This window comes from Pinus tabuliformis, chromosome 8 (genome assembly GCF_031772625.1).
Source record: "Pinus tabuliformis cultivar Carrire ecotype Pingquan chromosome 8, CPIR1, whole genome shotgun sequence".
In the NCBI taxonomy this organism is placed as follows: Eukaryota; Viridiplantae; Streptophyta; class Pinopsida; order Pinales; family Pinaceae; genus Pinus; species Pinus tabuliformis.
This window is the reverse complement of record NC_142294.1, coordinates 1,035,380,114-1,035,398,211: the sequence shown is the minus strand read 5'-3', so window position 1 is coordinate 1,035,398,211 and position 18,098 is coordinate 1,035,380,114. Positions and strand designations below refer to the sequence as shown.

Genomic DNA, 18,098 nt, shown 5'->3' with positions numbered 1-18,098 from the left:
ATGGTAACTTGGTGTACTTGCCCAAAGCACACCCTTTGCAAACCTCATAATGCTCGACGCTGAAATCAGGAACTCCAGTAGTTATCTCCCTCAGTACTCTCAAAGCTCCATGATGCATATGTGCCATCCTTCGATGCCATAACTCACACAAGTCTCTACTGTTGGTGGTACTAGCGTGAGTGCTACCGGATGTGCTACTCACCAATGCTCTTGCCAACTGAAAATTGAACCTGTATAGTTTCCCAGAGCGAACTCCATCACTTTAGCCGAAGTGATGGAAGCTTCCCTAGGATCCATCAATAACTGCCCTCCTGAGAGAGTGACGTCAAACCCCTTCTCCTCCTAGCAAACACTGAAATCAAGTTCTTCTTCATCCCCAGAACATACAAAACATCCATGACCTTCAAAGGAGGCAAAAACAACCTCTCAAAGGTCACAGTCCCCACACCAACAGCTCTCACAATGGGCTGGAGCTAACCAGCCATATATTGGGTATTTAATGCCCTCAGAGCAACGCGCAACTTAGCCCGATAACACGGGAGCGGGCAAATATTATTTAATGTCGAATTTGCCCGCTCCCGTGTTATCGCGTTAAGTCGCGTGCTGCTCTGAGGGCATTAAATACCCAATATATGGCTGGTTAGCTCTTTCCCTCACAATGTGGTCATCGCCTAGTACAATCTCAATATCAAGTGCCCTCTCTGCAAACTCTGAAAAGAACTCCCGTGCACCTGCGATATGGCAAGAAGCCCCGTTGTCTATGTACCACACATCAGATGATGTACTCCTACTAGATGTAGAAGTAAGAAATGCAAAGTCCTTGTTAAACTATGAAGCAAAATACTCCACCTCTATTGAAGCTGCAGTACTCTTCTTCCCCTTGTTTTTCCTCTCAGGACATGTAGCAGCATAGTGTCCCATCTTCTGACATGTCCAACATTTGACTTTGGACATATTCGTATCTTTCTTCTTCTTCTTCTCCTTTCCCTTAGCCCCACCTGTTGAGGCCCCTTTCTTGGCCTTCTCTTTGTTCTTCCCCCTGGCTGTCAGAGCTACATCCTCCTCATCTGCTATCTTCACCCCACCATTGTCAGTCTTTCGTATCTCATGTTGCACACAATCATCCTAGAATTTGTCCCAATTGGGAATATTCTCCCTAGAGGTAACAGCATCTCCAAAGACCTCCCAAGACTTAGGAAGTCCCGCTACAGCGATCCTAACTAACTCTGTGGGTGCAACTGCCTCACCAAGAGCAGTCAAATCATCACGTACCTGTTTGACCCTGCCATGATAATGAACTACACTTTCAGCCTTTGTCATCCTGATGTTCTTCAATTGTTCTTTGAGTACCATCTTCTTGCTCTCATTGGTACTCTGATAGAGAGTGGTTAGAGCTCTCCACATCTTATATGCATATGTCTTTCCTCTCACCTGAGGAACCACATGATCCTTCAAACTATCCATCAAAATCCTTTTAGCCTTTGCATTATTTTTTGTGATTTCAGCACGTTCATCTGCAACAGTAGGAGGTACAACCACTTGTCGCCCTATGTCCCAAACTACTGCCTCCTCAAACACTGCCTAAATTATGTCCTTCCAAACGGCATAGTTGGATATCTCATCCAATCTGTCCTCTATCCTTAAAAACATGGCCATGACTGCTACCCAAAATTTACAAAACCAATCAAATGGAGAAAAGAAGTTTCCAACACACCTTGTTGTCCCAAATGTTCAGTCTATGTGAAATTTCACCTTGTTGTCTCAAAATATCAGTTTGTTGTCCAAAACTTCAATTTGTTGTCCAAACCATTGTTTGTTGTCCCAAACTACTGTCTGTTGTTCAAACTGCGATTTTCAGCCTGTAGCTCTGATACCATGTTGAAATTTGATGACTAAAAAATTTCTTGCAATCCCAACCCAGTTTTAATTTCACCTTATCACTCCCATTTAGTTAAATGCCCTTTCTCATAAACCAGTGTTACGGGGGAGCCCCCCCCCCAATCCCGCTCACAATCCGCGCTCCGGGCGGGAGCAACTCGAGAGTGGGTCGGGAGCATGCTCCTTTAAAAAAAATTCCGCCCCCTGGTTTTTTTCAAATCGATATAGGGAGCGTCGCTCCCGCTCCCAACCACTCCTGGCAGCGGTGAGCGACGCCTGGAAAAACGCGTAGATACAAAAAAATCGATGGACAAAAAAAAAATGATTTCTATGGAAATAAAGTGAGGGAGGGACAGAGGGTTAAATAGACCCTCCCTCATTCATTTCATCATTGTAATGAGAGTGAGAGTGAGAGAAAGAGAGTGAGGAGCAAAGAGAGAGCAAGGGGCAAGGAGCAAGAGAGTGAAAGAGCAAGAGAAAGCAAGGAGCAAGGGCAGATTGGACGCCACAGAGGTAGGCTCTACAATATTGAATAGAGTGTCTAGCAATTTTTTTTTAATGTTCAAAACTTCATTCCTAAATAAATAAATAAATTTTTTTCTCTATTTCCCATTCCTATTCCCATTCCACTTTTTTAAATTTTGCAGATTCAAAACTTCAAATTCAAACATCATGGTTATATTTCTTGGCATTTTCTTCTTCTTGGTTCCATTTTTGGTTATTATGGTGTTGGAGAGTAGAAAAATGAGGGTTGAAAATGAAGGAGGTCATAGTGGATTTGATGAAAAACCCCAGCGAGGAGGAGCTGGAGGAGAGTGAACATGAGTCAGCTCAAAAAACTAAACAAAACCAAACTCCATTGTGGAAATATGTTAATAGGCCTGAAGCAGGGAAAGGGGGTGGAACCACTAAATTTCATTGCCCCCATTGCAACAATAATTACACAGGTTGATACACCCGTGCCAGAAAGCACCTCTATGGGAAAAGGCCATGGAATGGAGATAAACAAATAGGAATCAAAACTTGTTCAGGTGTGTCAGCAGCAAATAGATCCAAATACATAAGGGAAGAGGAGGAAGCCTAATACAAATCTAAAAAATCAAAGGGTTTCTTTGAACCAAGCTCACAATCACATGCACAAAGAACTCCTTCAACATCCTCCCAAGGCAGTGGATATCGAGGCACAGGGTCACTAGGTTTAAGGCGTAGAAGCATACCAGATTTCCTTGATGAAGGGTGTAGGAATGATGTGGATTCATAAGTTTACAAGTTTCTCTCTGCATGTGGGATACCATTCAATGTTCTTCGCTCACCTTATTGGCACGAAATGGTTTCTGCCATAAATGATGCCCCTAAAGGATACAAGAGCCCTGGGTATGACAAGGCAATAATTGTTGGACTTGATCATGAAAAAGCAAAAATATCACATTCTTTGAATAGAATGACAAGTTCTTGGACTGACCATGGGGTGTTCACTGCACCTAATGGATGGAAAAACGTAAAAGGCAAGCCATTGATAAATGTTCTCGCTGTGTCTGTTAGTGGTGACATATTTCATTCAGCATATGATTACTCAGACAAGTTCAAGACTAGCATCAACATTGCAGAACCACTACTTGAAACAATTGAGCGTATTGGGCCATACAATGTCATCCAAGTCATCACTGATAATGCTCCTAATTGTAAGGCAGTGGGAGCAATTATTGAGGATAAATACCCCAACATATTTTGGTCTGGGTGTTTGGTTCACACAATGAACCTTTTGATGCATTATATTGTTAAGAACAAAAACGAACAACACAAATGGACTGGTGATTTGTACAAGAGAGGCAAACAAATGATAAATTTCATTACAAATCATAGCAATACCCATGCCCTTTTCCGTAATCACTCAAGATTGGAGTTTTTGAAGATTGCGAGGACTAGATTTGGTAGCTATTACCTCACCTTCATGCGCCTTTTGAAGGTCAGAGAGTCATTGGCTAGCATGGTATCAAGTCCACACTGGCAGGTATTAAAGGAAAGGGCTACAAATGCAGCTGACAGGCAAGGTTTTGAACAGGTGGAGGAGGCCGCTCTTGATGGTATGTTTTGGGCACGTGTGAGGCAAGTATTGGATTTCACCAAGCCCATTTATCACATGATTCAGTTTGCAGATACAAATAAACCAATGATTGGCGAGGTGTATGAGCAGATGGATACCATGTTGGGGCAAATAAAAGATATTGTTCATAACAATGATCCCAACTTGTATAAATTGATTCATGATTGTGTGTGTATACGGTGGGATAAACTTAATGTTCGACTACATTGCTTGGCGTATGTCCTTACGCCAAAATACCACTCTACATCTTGGTTGGGCCAACCTGCACCAGCGGGTGGGGTTAGGGTCAAACCCCATATAGATGAAGATGTATCTACAGGATATTTGCAAGCATTAGAAAAGTTGATACCTAACAGGGAGGAATGTGCTAGTGTGCGTCTTGAATTAGGTAGATACTTCAGTTGCACTGGTTTGTTTGGTACCTTCCATGCAATGGAAGATAGAAACAGATTTGATGCTCTCACATGGTGGGAATCATATGGCGGCCATGGACTTCTGCCAAAATTGGCAAAAAAAGTTCTCTCACATGTTGTAAATACTTCTTCTGCAGAGAGGTGTTGGAGCACCTACAACTTCATACATAATGTGAAAAGAAACAAACTCAATGAAAACCGAGCAGAAAGCTTGGTTTATGTGCACTACAACTTGAGGTTGTTGAGTCATTACTGTGATCGGACTTATGAGGATCCAACATATAAAATTTGGGACAACCACCCAGAGGATGATAATTTGGAGGATGGCACTATACATCTTGAAGAACTAGAAGCAGAACTTATGAGAGAGGAAGATGAAACAACAACCATGCCACCTCCACCATCCAGTAGCAGTGCTTGAGTTCTGAGTCTTGTTCCTTTGCTGTCGCCGCCTCCATCTACACCCTCACGTGGAGGGCATGTGCCTTCTGGTTCTGGTCGTTGGTCTGTGCGGGAGGAGACTCCTAGAAGACCACCACGACCTGCTCATACATCAGCTACTTCTCGTGGCAAAGGCCACATGAAGTAGTAGATAATAGATTTACAGTTTACTTGTCTTTTCTAGTTTCTATTAGTTTTCATAATTGTTGAGTCTTGACTCTTTCATATCATAATGATATTTTTTGTAAACAATATATGACTGTGACAATTTAAGTTTGAAGCTTGAAGTTGGCAATTATAACTCATTGGTAATGATTCTGAATTATAAATATGATGCTTCATGAAAGTTGTTTCATTTCATTTCATAATTCATTTTATAACATTTCATTTCATGTTAGATATTATTTCTTGTAATGGTTAAAGTTTAAACTTACCTTACAAGTACAACTTTGGTGATCAATGATGATAAATGTTATATATTGAATTTCCAATTTTGAAAGCTTGAAGTTGAAACTTTAAAATTGATGAATCATGATTCACGAGACTCAATATGTTGTATGTTACTAACTTGTGGACGTGGTTGATGAAGATTATAACTTCTAGATGATTGATGTTATATGGTTCAATGATCAATCTATGTTTTTTTATGTTTTTTATATCTAATTCATCATTCTACATGTTTTTGTTGACATATATGTATCAAAATTTAAAAAATATAAAAATATATATATTATATAAAAATCGCTTCGGGATTCGCTCCCAAACCAGGAGCTTTTGAAAATGTCGCTCCCACACTCATTTTCACTCCCGCTCCCAAGTAACACTGTCATAAACATACATTCAACATATAGAATTCTGGAAATGAAATTTTCAGATTAAAACACATGGGACTGTCAACACATGCTGAAAATAAATATGGATATAAACAGACCAGCAACCACACATAAAAATACACACAAATTTTTGGTCAACTTAGACCCAAGAAAAACCCCTTCAATCTTCTCCAGGGAAAACTTGTTAGATAGCTCTTCAAATTTATTTATCTTTCAAGTATAGGAAAAATACATTTGCAGACAAAACAAAACAGCAAGTTAAACATATTAAACATATTCAAGTTTAGGAAAATTTGAATATGTTTTAGAAAGAATTGAATTGGTAGTCAGCCACTTTCTAGTCGGTATATGTTTAGGATCCCAATACAGACAATAATTTTGATGATATGTAGGTATTTGTAGTAGCAAGATATATTTTTTGACATTAAAGGTCATCTAGAGCCTCTTTGTTGATGTATTTTTGGTTCAGAGATGTATTGCATCTAAGTGCTATTTTGGTTATATTCACTCTCCCTTGATTTATAAATAAAAACTTCTACTTGTTTGTGTATAAATGGTTTGGATACATGTGGATGCACATGAATACATTTGTTTCTCTTTAAAATTTGAATATTTTATGTACTTTTTGGTGGACCAGTTTTTTGGTCTGGTTTTTTTCCAGTGCGGACTGCTTCCAGTTCAGGGGGTTGACTGGTTCAATGACCAGATTGGTTCTCATAGCATTTGTTTTAAGGCTAGAAATCTATCTTACTTGACAAGATCATGGTTTTAATATACAAGTTATCCTTTCCATGCATAGTGTAATTTATAATATTGAATTAAAACGACTCACACCGATAGAGTCTAGACCCCAAAATCTGTTCTTCTGCAAATGATAAAGCTTGCTACTTATCTCTTCCATCTACCTTTGCAAGTTTCTCCGGTAACATTCTTGACCATCATTTGGCTTGTCGCTAGAAGAAACATCACAATTGTACTAACTTCACATCAACAGCTTGAAAATGAGTACTTGGAATTCTTGTTCTATTTTGGAGGAGTTTGGTTTATTCCTACTGAACATTTGCATCCATATTGATATCCACAGAAAAACAACTGGACAAAGAGAGTGGAGAAAAGATAAAAAAGATGCTAGTATAGTAAATATAGACTGTCTTCCAAATTTCAAAAGAGAAGATTATAAGTTAAACGAATTGTGTGAATGTGCTTGTGGCAAAATAACATACATTAGAGGTAGATATGTGATGGGGTGCAAGCGGGTTCAATTTGCATGCTAGCTATATGATTCCTCTATTGATTCGGATAAATCGTGATTTCATCTCAATTCAGGTGGAGGCAAAGTCAAACCCACCCCAGGTCATTTGCTTTTGTCACAGTAATCTATGTATTGCCACCATCTAGAATAAATTGAAAGAAAAGAAGAAATATGAATTTGTTGCTTACTAGATTTGTAATGTCGTAAACAATTATTGCTGCTGCAGCACCACGGTAATACATCGGAGCCAAGCTATGATATCTTTCCTGCCCAGCAGTGTCCCATATCTCCAATTTCACACTGGTTTCATTCACAGCTAGTGTCTGAGAGAAAAAAGCTGCCCCTATTGTCGATTCCTGCATTTCACATACTTACAACACATCAATAAGCGTTACAATCTTTGTAGAAAACGGATGGAAATTACATATAATATATTTAATACCTGATAGGCAAAAAATTGACCTTTGACGAATCTCAGAACGAGGCTAGATTTACCAGCCCCCATATCACCCAGAAGCACCTGTCATATTATAAAACTGTTTTCAATTTTGCAAAGATGCTAATAAGTTTCATACATTAGCTAACTCTTTGAAATAAAATTTACGATTTTCCCAGAAATTATCAATAGTTATAACTAGACGAAAAAGTTCCTCTCCATACTTTGACCTTGATTACCATATATCATTTACCAAGTCTCCACAATACATAAACAACAATTGTTCATAAATTTGTAGACTAGTTAACCCTAGAAAAATAGGTGATGATTTCCCAAGCCAACCCTGGAACTTTCATTAGTGATTCTTGTGCATATTTTGGAACTTTCTTTAGTGATTCTTGTGCATGTTTTGGTTTAGGATGGATAATGAGGAAAATTAGATGGATTGTAACAAGATAAATTCAAAGAATACAATAAAACCTGATACACGCTTACAAGTTTGGCCTGCACATTCTTGTTGCCCACAGTCGCCATTAACGTCCGTCCGAAGATGCTCCGATCAGGATTCCAAAAGTCAAAAGTTACGGAGAGGATGGGCTGGCAAATCGTTTCTCCCTCTGTTCTCTTCACGAAACCAAATCGATCGTTTTCCGTTCGGCCCGCTCCAAATCGATTTACTCCTATTCAATTATTCGATGCCTGCACCCCACCGCAAAATTACTAATCAAAAGAAACGGTGTTCCCTTTTAAGGGTGGAGCCTCGCTTACGCTAAACTTATAAATATGGACTCAATCTCTCCCAATTAGGCATAGCAACCAAGCAAGACCAGGGCACTATTTTCACAACGTGGCAACCTGGACTTCTTTATTATATTTGCGTGGTTGGTCTTAAAAAACATTTGTCCTAAGTTTTCCGTGAAAGTTGAAAATTAAAAATAAAATGGATATCCTTAAAAATTTATTTCTTAATAGTCTAATCACGATAGGGTTGTTCACATCTGAACCTGTTTCTACTAAAGGGATTTAATGATAAATAGAGTTAAATTTATGTATTTATTTTTAAGATGTATATTACTTGGTTTGTGAGGGGATGGGTTAATAAATTTATGTATTTATTTATAAGGTGTATATTATTGGGTGGGGATGGGTTATTATTAGGAGTTAAATTTTATGAGTAGGAATTAAGAGTATGAGTTAAGTGTGGGAGATACATTGTTTTAATACATTTATATTATACTAAATCTGATGTCTGTGTTTTGTAAAAAGGAGAAGGATTAGTTGCAATTTTAATGACTGAAAAGTTAGTTTTATTGTAATGACTCAAAAGTTAGTCTTATTGTAATGACTCAAAATACTATATTCTAAGGAATATTTCATTGTTAATTTTTTCGATTTTTATTTTCTTAATATTTAAATTTCAATTTTATTTTATATATGTTTTATATGTGCATGCCCTAAATAACTAGTGGCTTAGCCATGTTAGAGAGCTTGTGTCTCTTTTCACATAGATTTGTTCATCTTCGTAAACAAGTACCCTAAATGATTTAGTGGTGATAGATATAAGACACAAGTGAATGGCAAGTGTGAGAAACTGGGTACTTAAAAATAAATATGGAATCAATACATGATTATATAACACCAGTTCGTCTAATAACTATGTCTTCTACAAGTCTAAACATCCACCATGATTATTCCTAATGCCTTATGCTTTATATGAACATTGCATATTATCCCTTCATATAATTAACCTTAATAATTATGCTTCCTCTCAAGCAATTCATCCATGATCACCTTCTTCCTATATTGATTGGATTAGAGATCTAACATCTTAATGTTACTATTCCTATTCATTCCTCTCATCCTTATTGAATGCTCTCTCAAAAAATGGAAGTAGATACAAACATGTAGTTGCGAATAAGATTGCACAAATTTAGTTATAGAAGACAAAAGTAATAACATGAGAGTCATTACGTCAAAAAGTGCTCCCTAACCTAATATGGAAGAGATGTTGTAAAAAAAAAATTATGTTATGTTTTGTAAACTTGGTCAAGTTACATAAAGATAAAAATTAAATTAAATTTAAAAACAAAACAAAAACAAAAAACAAAAAAAATAATAAAGCCAACCTAGATCCATCTTAACTCAAGCTCTACCAAGTGTCGAGAGGGACTAATCAAGTTCGAACGTTTATGATCAAGGATCTAGAAAAGCCTAAAAAACAAAGATATCAGATTCAAGTGGAAGCAGTTTCATTACGTAGATCTCGCAGAAACGACTCCAACGCAACTTGAATGGGTGCATTTGGCCTCTGGATGAATGAGAAACTACTTGTTGAAGTTTTTGACGAATCAATGCATGTCACAATTTTTAGTGCTCAACACATGGCATTTACAGTCAACAGGTCAAGGTGCAACATCTTCGATTTGATTGCAAGGTGAAATAATGAGTTGAATGGATTAAAAGGTGATTTTTACGTGGTGATGGCATATAAATTAAAATGTCATAGTTTACAAAAAACTATGTAAACAAACTATGTAGTGGAATGGCGCAAATGGATATATTACAAATTACATGTTACAATGCATGGTGGAGGTTAATATTAAAGTGTTAAACCATGTGACAACACCACCGCGGAGTTGGTACACATTGGAGCCTTTCGGTCTCGACAACACCATTGTTATCATCGCTCCAAGCCACAGGATCCCACTGCTCCACCGTTTTTACATGCCACGGGTTCTAATGTGATACCACCACCGAGAATGTTATACTATGTTTAATACGTAGTTCAACACACTTGCCACAGAATCTCCACTTCAAACCATGGGAACAAACGACGTGACGTGTTCCGAATCCACCGTGACCGCAACAGTTCCACCGCTCTGCCATTCACATGTTATATTCGATGTGGTTGTAACGAGTTATGCCACGAGGTATAATACTATGGGTTTGGGTTGTAACTATGTGCTAAGTTTCCTCGAATGAGACTACTCATGTGGAACATCTTGAAGAACAAAACTCCTACCAGAATCAATCTCATGCACAGGTCATTCCATGGTCCTTCTAGATGTGTTTTATGAAATCAAGCGGAAGAATCAAATAACCACCTTTTCCTTCTCTGCGACTCAGTTATTGAGTTATGGAATCTGGTTCTCATAGCACTTTTTATTAATGCCCGATGGGCCAAGACTCACGTTGTGAATGCCTGGAATCATTGGTGATTGGGGACCACGAATAAAAAACAACTATGTATTCCATTGATTATTTGTTCGTCTGTATGGTTGCTTCGAAATGGGATTATCTTTAGAGACAAGGCCATCAACTGGCCTTTGGCCGTTGCTCGAATTTTATCCAGATACCATGATATTCCTGAGGACGATAACACAACCTCGGTTTGTACAGTGACTGTTGAGACCATTAATTGTGGTATGTCTTGGGCCTACTTTGATGGCACGGCTCAGGAACAGGGTTGTGGTGGGGGCATCTTGCTACACAAATCTGAAAATCACACCTTCCATATCCAAATGGGACTGGGCATAGGCACAAATAATTTTGTTGAATTAATCACGCTCTATCACCTGCTCCACTTTGCACTTGCACATGGCTGCAAACAAATAAAAATCTTTGGGGACTCAAAAATCATAATAAATTGGTTTAATAATGCATCCTTATCAAATATGTGATAAATATGAAGTATTTCATATTTCTTCTCGAGAAATATCCCGATCCCATCTTCCCTCCGTTCTTTTGAACGTGAAAGAAGAATCTTTCTTCTTTCGTATCGATCCTTTGTCTATTCACTCATGGGTGATAATTATTGTTTTTCCCTATTAGATTTTAGTTTTCAACTAACTCAGTTTTTCACTTGTCATATGCACTCACTCAGTAATATTTTAGATGAGGCATTGTATTTCAAATCACGATTTGAATTTATTTCTTGCCAACATTTTTGCAGGGAGCACAACCAAGTTGCCGACAAATTATCCAAGGAGGCGATGATCCAGCCCAAGGGCATCTGGATCATAAAGGAACAGCAGGGAGAGGATCATTTCTAGTATTACCATCATTCGTATATAGAACAACACGATATGAGGGCCAACATGGCCTAATTTTGTAGTATTTTTTACACAGTTTTTGTTACAAACATATGATGTATATATGATACAGACCTATGTGTTACAGATCCATTTGGGCACATCAAGTCCCAACATCCAGATCAGTGTTTTAGGGCTCATCAAACCCCAATTTCAGTTGCTTCATGCCCTAAACAAGTCACCCCTTTAAATGCCTCCTTCCTAGACAGTTTCATGACTTGAAGACATCCAGAAACAGCCTCTAGAGGGACCAGCACAGGTAAGCCCTTGTAAAGGTGCACTGCAAAGCAGTTGAGTCCACTGCCAGGGTGCTCTACAGAGCACTTAGGCTTCCTTTCACCTGCATTGGGTGAGAATGAGCGAAATTCACATAGGGTTTGGGGAATATTCTTATCTTTTGGAGTCATCTAGAAGGTTCCCTCATTTCTCAACTCCTATGAGCTCGAAAATGGATGAGGAATGAGTTAAGGTGCATCCTATCCTCTCATCCCTTCCTCCATGGAACTAATTCTAAGTATGGAAGGCCATCCAATGCCACCATTTATGACAAAATCTCCTTCATCTTCCTATAAATTTACCACTCATCTAAGTGATTAGGGGCTAGATTATGTTGAATTGTAAGGAGATAATGTTGCTATGAGATTTGGCTTTGAAGCAAGTATTGTAATGCTACAAGTTTGTCATGCTTTTAATGTGATGTGGATGGAATCGAAGCTAGAGGAATGGCTTTGAATCAGACACCAATGGTTGTAATTCCTTCTTCTATCTAATAAAGTGTTTAAACCTTTTTCCCATATGTTTGTATTGTTTCATAATGCTTATATGTGTGAATTGCATATGATTCCTTTCACGTATATTCAATAAATCGTGTGCTTTGATTGGTTCTTTATTTTTTGTTATATTTACTGGGTACTTCTCAAGTGTATTAAGTACGGGAAGGAGCGACAGGATCGATACAAGGGAGACGAGAGAAAAGCAGAACTATAAGTAGGTCTTCTTATCTTCTCATCTTATCTATTGCTTATAGGAAAAGTCTAAAACACTTTAAACTATTGTTCTAGATATAGCTACTTATCTAGGGAATTAATATTTATCCGCAGATACCAAATTCTCCAAAACAATGGGCGACTCCACTATGGAAAGATCCTCTTTCCTAGTAGCTTATCCACCTCCTAGGACATCCTTGCAGACCTTATTTGTGTTCATAGATTGTAATTCAGCTCTTTGCATTGAAAAATTGGTCAAAATTGTGTCAAATTGCCTCTTGAAATGGCTTACTGTCACCAGCGCGCTGCAGAGCACCCCTGGCTTAGGGACAGTGCTCTGAAGCGCACTGTCTCCCACTTTGGGCTACGCTGATCCTCCTAGGATCAGTTTCCCACCTTTGGAAAGTTTTTTTGCCAACTTTTCTCTGTTGGTTTGTTTGTTGTTTGATCAATGAATGTTATGTCTCAGAAAATAAGTTTCTATCTCCTGGACTAGCCCAACTTTGATTTGATTGATTAATGTTTCTTAATGTTTTCTTTGTCATTATTGATCAATAGTCAAAGTTAGAATATGGTTGATTAATCTTCATTCGAAAGAAAGTGTCGTAAAGTCTTCTCTTCCTTCGAATTAGAGTTGTTGTAAAAGTCTTCGTTCTTATGAAAGATTGATTGATTGTATGTGCATATGTCCTTTTGTTCATATTGACATTAAGGAAATCGAAAAGAAATACATGCATGTTGCATTGGAAAATTGTGTGTGTGTTCATAGGAATAGTGTAGGGAAATTGCATTAGATGTGCTCATTGCTCTTTAATCGAAAGAAATCTGATTGCTATATCCCTAAGTAGCTAGGATTTTCATCGTTAAATTGAATCGAAAGAATGCTTATCATGATAGTTGCATTCCTAAGAATTTCATAATACATCACGTGGTGAACTTGAAAGCCAAATTCCTAAGCAAGATCAATGTAAACTTAACATCAATTTACCTAATGGAGCATTGTCATTAACGACAACATTTAGTGGTTCTAGGCTAGAGATGTGTTCTGGCGTCCTAAAACAAAGTAGTTGTCACTAAATTGTCTACAATACATCTCGAGTGTGATACCTCATTCCACGTACGTGAGTATATCGTAGCTCATCCACATACCTTCGGGTATATAGGGCGGTGTTATAGTACGTAAAGTATATGAGAATGCTCTCACTATGCGGTTTTGCATTAGACAATGTTTATACGGATTGGACCTCCACGTACCTTCGGGTATATATGGGAGGACAACTTTAGTTTGCTATCCATCTTTAAGTAACCGAGTCGGCCGCCTTGTATACTGTGATACACCGAACATAGCATTCGGGGAGATTGCGTGCCCGTACTTCTTGGTTTGCCAAGATGTATTACGTAGTTCACAGTTGCTTGGTAAACCTTTTGCCTAGTATACCCCTTTTTGTTTATTTCTTTTTTGATAATAAAATTAATCAGCAATCGTGGAGGAACATCAACCCTTACCTCGTCGTTCGCGGAGAACAACGAGCAAACCACCTTTGCCCCTCAAAGCTACACTTATTCAGTCAAAGCGGTCTCGTTTAACTGAGTCAAGTACATCAAGAACTCCTAGTTCTTCATCTGAATTACTTGAATCATCTATTTCGGTAAGTACTGAGACTCCAGTTACTCCAACAATTTTTGGTACATCTGTTTCTGAAGGAGAAGTTTCACAATTACCTGGGGACATTAGCATTGATCCTAGTGAAACAGTAACCGAGTTTGTTCAACAACAAGTTGATCCTCAACTTGAAGTTGCTCAACAAGAAATTACTTCTGAACCTAAATCAGTTCAACCAGAAGTTAATCCAGAACCTATCCAAATTCAAACAAAAGTTACATCTAAACTTGAAGTTGTTCAGGAACCTCTTTCTGAAACTATTTTTCAATTAGTCGAACATATGGACTTCGAATTTGAACATTCAGAAGTTGTTACTTTACCGGAAGACGACTAACCAGTTACCCCTCAGACATCAGTAACTACTGAAACTTCAACTCAAACACTGGAAATCTTTTACGGACCAAACGATGAAGTTCTTCCACCAGGTTTAATTGCTATAGAGGAAGAATTGGAAGAAGATTCTACACCTGGAACCCCATTCCACTTTGGAGCTGGGCTTTATATTTACCCTAATACTCCTCATTTTACCACTCCATTTGATCTTGCTTATTTTCAAGTACCCGTCGATTCTTTAGGACAACTTTTGGGTTAGCTAACTATGGCTTAACAACCATCAACATCCCAGAAAGTATCATCTAATGCAGCTACGGTAGAATCTTCTGCTACAACCTCTTCGATGTTTTCTACCACACCAGAGTCGCACCTATATCGTGAATCGTCCGTCCCGGTTGGTTACCAATCTTTATCTAGAACCCTCTCAGGGGTTGCTTCTACACCATGGTCATCACCCATGTCCTCAATCAAAATTCAACCTCATTCTTCTCTAACGGGAACTCAAAAATTTGATCCTGCATATCAATATCAAGCTGGGCATTCGGTCAACAAAGACCTATGTATCCATTAAATACTGGATTTCCACCATATGGAGAGGAATATGCTTATTCACCGTATCCTCCTTATTCCAGAGGACCGTCATATGGTAATATCCCACAGTATTTAGGTCAACCTGGAATTAGAGTTTGTTAATGGCAACCAACAATGCTAGTTCAACCAAGGCTTGTGTATCCAACACAACCAATGCAAACTATGTCAGCTATTCCTACAACACCTGTTGTTATTATTGTACCACAGTCACAAGTTCAAATTGTTGTATCTCAATCGGTACAAACTGGTCCTTCTACCTCAGGTTCCTCAGGTTGTTGTACAACAACCACTTGTTTCCGGGGTTCAAAAACAACCTCAGGTTAGTATACCCTTATTTGGACTGACTCAAGCTTACATTGGTATAGTTTATTCACAACCTGGACAACCTTTCATTATTGGGCAACAACAACTGTTAAACCAACAACAGTTGTACCAACAACAACAACAGTTGATTCAACAACTGTGGCAACCTCAATTTCAACAACCCCAATTCCTGCAATCCCAACCCCAATTTGGACTTGCCCAACAGGCTCAACATGGGTTTGGACAATATCAAGCTTACCAAGGTCCTGGTCAAAAAGGCTTTGTAGGTTATGGACAACCACAGATTTAAACTCGTTATCAACAACCACCTTATGTCGGGTTTGTTCAACAACAACCCTACCCAAGTTATCAAATGCAGATGCTCTATGTTGGTATGCAAAGACCTATGGCTCAAGAATTCCATCATATCCTAAGTATGCTCAACCTGACTTGAATCGACAGTTGCCATTTGTAGCAACTTTAGAATTACCCGATTTAAATCGGCTCACTAATGATCCAATCTTATATGCACCTTTGTGGCCGATAATTCCGCATAAGTTATCATCTGACATTCCGAAATTCAATGGAAATCTCGGAGAAGACCCATCAAATCATGTCAAGACCTTTCATTTGTGGTGTTCATCAAACTCCTTAAATGATGATTCGGTTAGACTCCGTCTTTTCTAAAGAACACTTACTGGTCCAGTTGCTAAATGGTACATCGAGTTACCAAGAGCTTCTTTCGACAACTTTACGACTTTAGCCACTACATTTCTAACCCACTTCCAGTTACCTATCAGATACAAGACTGGAACGAAACTTCTAACCAACTTTAAACAAACTACTACTACCCATATATTACATCATATTCATGAGTGGCGACGTTGAATGGTTAAGACATATGTTCCCGATCAACTTTTAGCTGAGTGGTTCATAAAATCCTTGTTGCCATCAATCACCGAGGATGTGGAAAAAGGTGGATTTGTCACAGAAGAGTAAGTAATTTCTCATGCCCAATACTTGGATTTGATTTACACAGAATTCGACACGCTCCACGACAAAATTCCCAATGCACCCCGACAAGCTTTCATTGTTCCTCCTCCTCTACAATCGAGTAAGGACTCTCATGCATGTTATCAGGAAATCTAGTGTCTATGCAGAGCTGCTAGTCCCACTAAGACTGGTAGCTATCTTAGAAACAAACAAACTAAAACTACTTTCGTTTTCCTTTATGAGAAGTAGATAAGAGGGCAACAAATGAGACCAACCTCTGCCTTGCGCTTGGTTCCTTGCTTGATTCCTCCCCCTTCTGATAGATCTCCGCCACTCGCTTCCTCGTCTACCCAGCTTCAAAGAGCACCTGTGGAATCAAAGCAGCATAACACTATCCAAGAATAGAAATCTACTATCATAAACAATATAGGACCAGATATATATTGACCACACAAATGAATATATCATCAATCATACAAGAATGTGGAGGAAAACTTAAATAGCTTTATTAATATCAAGAATAGCAAAGAGGATTACAACCAATTGTTCTGACCCAGCGTCATCCTCTAAGCAAGAAAGCCCTTCTTCACCTCATGAAAAGCTTAGATCACCCAACACTATGATGTTACTCCAAGAAACCAGCAGCACTTCCTTACAAGATACAAAATTCCAGCCCCTGGATCTCTGGGATGAGGGATCCATATATAGATGATTGCAGGGAGGTGAGTCAGCTTCTAAGATTTGATTAGTGTCCTCTCTCTGATAGTTCTTGATTCCACTTGGAGATTGATGATCTCTTACTCATCCCTGGGCGAATGCAGAGAGGCAAGTGTCACAGGAGAAGTTTCTGGAAGATTCCATGATCATCCACCTCGCAAATTGACTCTCCCATTTGTCCACTCTCGCCCATCGCACCCTATAGAAGGGCTTTTCAATATGCATTGCACCTCCCGTGTGCATTTAGGTGGGATGCAGCGCACTTTGACCATGGAGAAGGTGAGATGGTCCAGCTTTGACCAGTTCTGAGTAGTTTTTCATGGAGAACTTCTGGGAGATGATGCAATCAGCTGACCTTGTTCTTTTAGGGGATGGAACAACACTTTTAGGGACTTAGGAGTCCTTGGTTTATGGACATGTTTGATTGGGGTTGCAGTGCCCAAAAATGTCTATAACAATGTCGGTGATGATGTGATTGGTTCTTCGAGCACGCAAACGGCAGGAAGACCATCTCGTCAAACTCTTGCCATTACCAATCAAATTACCAATGCATCAGAAAATACTCTTGCTTTCAAAATTAATGTCGTGTCATTTGACAAAGGCAAAAATCAAAAGCAACCAGGTGGCAAGAAAAAGGGGAAAAACAAAAAGAAACGAGATGATTCTCTCAAGAGAAATCATCTAATTCCTCTACTTTGGCAAGGAAACCTCGTTATCCATGTCTAATCTGTAATGACGAGCATTTTACAAGAGATTGTTCAAACCGCTCAGAAGTCTCTAAACTTTTAAAGACTTCAAACACATATGCAGTGTTGATTGATCTGCTTCCAAACCCAGAGACACAATTGGTTGCGACAGACCATGCTTCCACATCCCAAGTGCTCATGTTATCCATCACAAAGCCACAAAACGAAGCTTTGGTGTCAACGAGAAACAAATATTATGGAAATCCACCGTAATCGTCAAATAATCAGGCCACTGATCAACCTAATCATTTGACTTCGACTTCATCTGAAAATATTCCACCTATTGTACCAGAATTGACAATAAAACCACCAAAGGGA

General features: G+C 38.7%; 1 protein-coding gene across 2 annotated transcripts in view; it reads right to left on the bottom strand.

The window, feature by feature from the left end:
* The window catches only part of LOC149238897 (ras-related protein RHN1-like), a 63,316-nt gene extending 55,129 nt beyond the window's left edge, over nucleotides 1–8,187 (bottom strand). Inside the window, exons 1-3 of one of the 2 annotated variants that reach the window (XM_089373219.1) lie at nucleotides 7,838–8,187; nucleotides 7,364–7,441; nucleotides 7,110–7,277 (exon numbers count right to left, since the gene is read on the bottom strand). In XM_089373219.1, coding sequence (XP_089229345.1) covers nucleotides 7,110–7,277; nucleotides 7,364–7,441; nucleotides 7,838–7,891 — 300 coding nt within the window. In that variant the 5' untranslated portion in view covers nucleotides 7,892–8,187. The remainder of the gene's footprint in view (nucleotides 1–7,109; nucleotides 7,278–7,363; nucleotides 7,442–7,837) is intronic. The other variant, XM_089373220.1, reaches the window with a different exon arrangement.
* Nucleotides 8,188–18,098: the final 9,911 nt, after the last annotated feature.